This window comes from Anas acuta, chromosome Z, assembly GCF_963932015.1.
Source record: "Anas acuta chromosome Z, bAnaAcu1.1, whole genome shotgun sequence".
In the NCBI taxonomy this organism is placed as follows: domain Eukaryota; kingdom Metazoa; phylum Chordata; class Aves; order Anseriformes; family Anatidae; genus Anas; species Anas acuta.
This window is the reverse complement of record NC_089017.1, coordinates 13519921-13525920: the sequence shown is the minus strand read 5'-3', so window position 1 is coordinate 13525920 and position 6000 is coordinate 13519921. Positions and strand designations below refer to the sequence as shown.

Genomic DNA, 6000 nt, shown 5'->3' with positions numbered 1-6000 from the left:
GTGTGCGAGAAGAAACTGAACAAAGGAGTAAATCTAGGGATCCAGATTTCCACAGTTCTTAAAGACCGAACCCCTGCTACCAAAGGGAGATTCCCTGTCTATGCTTATTTGGTCCTCAAACTCTGTTAATAATTCAAAGGATGGGTGTCAGTTTAAGACTGGGACTCTTAGCTATTGTTCTTCCTTGCTGTTGGACTGTTTCAGGACCTTCCATTGAAGAGTCATGAAACGAAGAATGAGTCCACAACACTAACAAAATGGGTGGCAGTGACTTAGAAAGGCAATTTCCCGTCTGCTTAGCAATATAATCTATTGACTAATCTATTCAAAAATTTTCATGCAAATCTTCTTGCATTGCTTTACTAACTGTAACATTTTTGTGGTACAAGGAAGAATAAATAATAATCTATATAAAATCATTTGTAATATTGCAATTACTTTATATCACACGGGCTAAAATTCTTCAGCCTTCATTGAAATTAGGACGCATTTGCATCAGTTTAACTGTAGTCAGGACCTGTTTTCTCCTTTTGACCTTTTTTCACCATTAGCCTTTCATGTTAGACTCCTTGTTGCTATTTTGCTAGTAAGGTTACTTGAAGGACCTAGAAATGTTTCAGGAAACAAGAAATGGGAGAAGAACAAGTGGAAAAGCATTTCCAAAATCTGCTTGCTTGCTTTCATAACTATGCATTCTTTTGTAGGAAAAACATCCAGCCTTAACAGACAGAGTGACCCTACTGCCAGAACATAGCAAAGCATTAGAGCACAGAGAAAAAGGAAGATTTTTGATAGAGAGGTCTTGCTTCTGCCGTTGCAGCCATTCATCTTTGTTTGTAGTATCTCCGCATGTTGACATTTGCCAACATTTCAGATAAAGAGCTGCAAATTGCTTCAAGTTTTATTTACCCAGAGCAGTTTCTCCCTGTCCCTGGTAACAGTTCGGCGAGTTTGCTCAACAGCAGGCTGCAAGCTACCCACTGAGATCAGAGCCGCAGACGGGGCTGTGGCTGTTCTTGGCTCCCACTGCTCGAATTCTCCTCGTGTAAAATCCATCCCGCGCCCAGCCCTTCCTCCGTGCCCGTACCCTTCTGGATCTTTCTAGGAAATAATTTCGGTAATGGCTAATCCGTGACCACGGGTGTTCGCGGTTCGAGTTTACACCGTGAAACCTGTTATTGTTATTATTATTATCAGAGCTTTTGTGCTTTCTGCCTGCCAGCTTCCAACCTGCCGAACCTCGCCACTCCTCCGGCCGCTCTGGGCTTTCCGTTTCAGCTGTGCCCCTGCAGGAGGAGCGGGGTTTCGGTGCAGGGTCCGTCCCCGTGCCCTGCCTTGGGGTTTGCGCCTCCAACCCAGCAAGCGCACACAGCGTGTGGCGGCACCACTCAGTGACTCGGGGTCCTCGTCCCGGGGAGCGCTCTGGATAATAATAAATAATAATAAATAATGATAATAAAACGTATGTATATGTATAAATTGTAACAAACCGCGTGTTTGTCCTGCCCCCAGCAGGGCAGCGCCACCCTTCCCCTTTAAGCCCCCCCTCCCCCCGCGCTCCCCACGTGTGCGATCAGCTGACGGTGACGCCAGGCGGGGGGGGGGAGCGGGGCGCGGCCTCTGGCCGCTGCGGGGCCGGGACTGGCTGCGCCGCTCCCCCCCCCCTCCTCCTTTCCCCTTCCCCGCCCCTCCCGCGCCGCCCGCGCGCAGGCAGGGCCGGGCTGGGCCGGGCCGGGCAGGGCCGGTGGGGCGCGAGCAGCGGCGGCGGCGGTGACAGCGCCCGCGCAGCCCCCGCCCCGCTGCACCTTGCGGCGCCGCCAGCCGCGCTCCGCTCCCTTCCCTCCCTTCCCTCCCTTCCCTCCCTCCCCGTTACCGGCGGCAGGAAGCGGAGCCGCCGCTCTCTGTCTCTGTCCGCCTCCCGCCGCTCTCCTCACACACACTCACTCACGCACGCAGCGAGCGGCAGGCACGGGGCGGCCCCGCGGAGCGCGGCGCGGCGCGGTACATGGATTACCTGGTAGGTGGCGTGCGGCCGCGCTCGCTCGGGCGGGTAATGAGGGCGGCCCGCGCCCTGACCCTGAACGGCCGCGGCGCGGGGCAGGCTGCCCGCCGGGGATTTATCGCTCCGTAATGACGGCCGGCACCGCGATGCTATCGGCACGGCACGGCACGGGACGGGGCGGCACCCGCCGCACCTGCTGGCGGCCGTTGCAGCCGTTGCGACCGTTGGGGTCCGGCTGGACAGCCGTTGGCGGCCCCCTCGGTGGGCGCTGCAGGCCCGGGGAGCAGTAGGTGATGAGCCCCGGTGGCGGTGAGCGGGCTGCTGTGTGCTCAGCGGGGTCCGGTACCCCTGCAGCGTGCCTGCCTCGCTGCCTGTCCAGCTCATCCTTTTACTTTTCTTTTTTTTTGTTGGCTTCTTTCTTCCTGTTTTGCAGGCTGCCGCTAAAATGACAAAAAAGCCTTCAGCATAGCGATAACCGGAGTGAGCGCACGGTTCTCGCTTCCCTGTGGTTCCGGTGGTGTCAGGAGTGTCTGTGAGGACGGGCTTTCTCCAGGCCCAGCGTATCTCATTGGGCATGGCACCATCCCGCCTGAAACCTTCCTGTGCTGTAGAAGTTGCTACAGATCACCCAGGCTATTTTTTGCAGCTGGTGAAAGCAAGGGTCAGGGAATAATAGCTTAGACAGGATGCTGATCCACTGAACCTCTGGGACGACTCAAGATGCCTTCATCTATCGCTGGCTGCCCCTTGTCACTAGGGTTAGCACCACTTCTTATGCAGCAGAAGGGCTCCTTTGGGTCTTTGGGATACTTGTTGCGGCTGGCATCAACCCTTTGAGCCAAAGGAGCAAAAATCTAGAAGGCCTGAATTTTTTGAGTCTGTGCATCGCTTGGGAGGAAAACACACCCTGCTTGGCAGGTCAAATATTTTCTCATGCATTTGTGCAGAGCCCCCTCCAGCCCTCATCTCTGTTGCATGCAGGAGAATGGTCCTCATTCTCTGCTAATTGGAGAGGCTTTTTGGTGCTGCGCAGGGGGCTCAGGCACCTTGGGAACTCTGCTTGGGCAGGAAGAATTGGTGGAGGAGAGTTAGGCAAGCACTTTTCTGCAGCATGCTGTCAGCCTGGAGGACCAAGCTGTTGCTGCAGACTGCCCCAGCGTACTGACAGGCCTGTGCTTTATTTATGCAAGACCTGCAGTTGCAGTAAGATATTAATCTGCAGGTGTAGAAGTGCCATCTCCTTGTAACGTTCATAAAAACGAGAGCTGCATATGTTCAGAAAGTTTTACAAGTTTTACACTCTCAAGCGTTGTGTTTATGTTGGTGTCTTTCACCTTCAGCGCTTAAGCAGAAGGTCTCTTACTGATTCCTGCTGCTGAACAACAGTGTGGAAGCCTGGAGTCACAGAGGTTTTTCTCCTCGGCCTTTAGTGTGAAGCACCCAGCAGAGCCAAGGATATAGCTGTTTCTGACTGCAGCAGCCCCTGATGGAGCAGTGCACAAAGTTTTGGTTGGCGGTGGGGTGGAATGAAGGAGTTTGGTGGAAGGAGGCTCCAATAGCTGAGGTCGGGTTTGTTGCAGCATGAACTCAGGAGCAGTACTTTCTTGACGCAGGGTCTGCCCTCAGTGGTGTCTTCCCAGGCTTGCACAAGAAGCATCTTTTCCTGATACACCTTGATGAAGCTGACTTTGACAGAGACTTTGATCTCCTTTAAGGAGCTGGACCTGAGAAATACCGAACAGATAAAGTTAGTATTAGGCAGGTATCTTCTGTGGTGCTCTGGTCTGGTTTTGTGTTGTAACAGAACAGTGGGACTAGTCTCTATCTTAATAGCTAATAGAGCTGTTGCCTGTTTTATTTTTGTATTGGTATAATTACAGTGTTAGGAGTGGTTTGTTTTTTTTTTCTGTGTGTTTTTATTTTAACCAGTATAGCTGAGCAAGGTTCAACCTTGTAAAGAAAATCCATCTTCACTCAGCTAAGGGCACCTTTTATACACACAGTTTATTGTGCTTGTATTGCAGTGAACTCCTTTAAAACAGACTGTGCTAATATAGTTGCATAGTTATAGAGTAATATGGTTTCTGGGGCTACATAGTCCTCTAGTGTGACTGCAACCATCTTCTTCTTCATTCTTGCTGCGTTGTGTCTGGAAGGATTATAGTGCATACAGAGACTTGTGTTGGCTGGCCTACGTTCAGTAGACTGTGCTTAATTTAAGAAATTATGGCATGATGCATCTTGTGAAAAGTATGGCTTGTGACCAACCTTACAATATTTGCTTGGAGAACCTGTGGGGAAACAATGGCAGTGCTTCAGTTTTCATAAGTGAGACTTGGAATGCAAATTTTAAGCTGCTGAGTAGACTTTCACAATACGCTTCTTCAGTGGCATCCTCTGCACTAGATAATGATCTTGCACTAAACAAGTGCATGTATCAGCCTGATCTGTGTACAGCCTTTAGAAGCTACTTCAGAGCATGATACTGGAATTTGAATGTGACTGAAACAACAACAAAAGAACTAGCCTTAGCGTTTTTAATATGAAAACTGAAATTGAGTCCTATACTACGTAGTATCTCATTCACACATATGAGAGCTCCTTGGGCAGATCAGGAAGAGTCTTTTCCAACCTGAGACCAAAGAGAACACTTCTTGCGTGAGCAACCGCTTCAGGTTCAGTGGCTTCTTCATCCGTAAAGTTAAGCATAAGTATTGAAAAAGGTACACGCATTACTTTTAGCAGTGCAGTCCTGTTGCTTTGATTGGGGCTGTTTTCTTTAACAAAGAACCAAAAGGGCTTTTTTGGTTCTTTGTACGTTTGCTGGCTACAGTGATCAATTTTAATTCTGTATGATTGTACAGATGGTTTTGCGTAAATAGAACTAAATTTTAGATGAATAGGCCTTGAAGTAACTTCAGATTATTTATTTATTTATTTTTAATGACTGGGGAAAGCAGCATATACAGAACTGGTGTTTTTAAAAATGCTAGCAGGTAGACAGATTTGATTTGGGAAAGTGGGAATACAGGATGCATGCTGACCACTTAATAGTTCTGGGCAACTTCATATCAGGTCTGACCATTGCTGTTACATTGTTTAGTACTGCCAGGCCTTGAGAAACATTTTTTTATTTACTACAAATGCCTTAATGGAAGCATCTGTTTGAAGGTCAGAGTGTTCATCAGCTGTCAGCCCGTGGCTGATATTTGAGTGAGGCAAGATGGGGAAAGGTCCATGCTGTGTGCTCTGGGCCTTTCCTCCGAGGTACGTACAGGTGTTTCACATGTCACCTGCAGCATGAGTAGCAAAAGTCAGCATGGCCTTGCCCTCTTAACATATGCTGAACTTCCCTCTCGTGATATGAATTATGTCTTTTATCATGTAGTTTTAAAGATTCATGGTCTGTCTTTTTACTCCTCTATCAGGTATATCATCCTTTACATTTTTACCATCTGTAGAGTCCCACGGCTTGTATCTTAAAATATTATCCCTCCTTAAGTTTGTAAGGCTGATTGGGCATGACTGTGAGGGGTCTGACCGTTTTTTCAAGATTAAGAAATCACTTAATGCAGAAAAGAAGCCAACTACCATATAGAAGTTCAACTAGCATACAGGGTGTGTGCAGCTGTGTTAGTGTTTGGATCATGTTTGAACTTTTGAAGTGAACCTTAGTCATCCCAACTTGGTGTATATAGGTTTGCATTGCAGAGTGATCACAGGTACCTGATTTTTTTCAGATGAAACCAGATTGGAAGATGCACTCAACTGATGTGTTTTCAGTCCACAGGACCAGGTCAGAACTAGTCTGAAGCAAAATACCTGAAGTCCTCAGGATGAATATTTGTCTTCAGTACAAGCTCTTGCTCTGCTGCACTACTTGCTATTATGTACATAGCCAGGGTCACTTAATCTGGAAGTGAGATTGCTGCTGCTTTTCTGCATCAGCATAGCAATATCGAAAGAAACCCCAAACAAATTTGGAGACCCTCACTCAA

General features: G+C 48.5%; 1 protein-coding gene across 9 annotated transcripts in view; it reads left to right on the top strand.

Annotated features, from left to right (window-relative positions):
* The first annotated feature begins 1669 nt into the window (after window positions 1-1669).
* The window catches only part of ARL15 (ARF like GTPase 15), a 231251-nt gene continuing 226920 nt past the window's right edge, over window positions 1670-6000 (top strand). For 3 of the 9 annotated variants that reach the window (XM_068666316.1, XM_068666318.1, XM_068666317.1), the window contains exon 1: window positions 1670-2017. Coding sequence is in view for 1 of the 9 variants with exons in the window: in XM_068666319.1 (XP_068522420.1) it covers window positions 2006-2017 (12 nt within the window). In the remaining 8 variants the exon portion in view is untranslated. The remainder of the gene's footprint in view (window positions 2018-6000) is intronic. The other 6 variants (XM_068666324.1, XM_068666319.1, XM_068666325.1 and 3 more) reach the window with 3 other exon arrangements.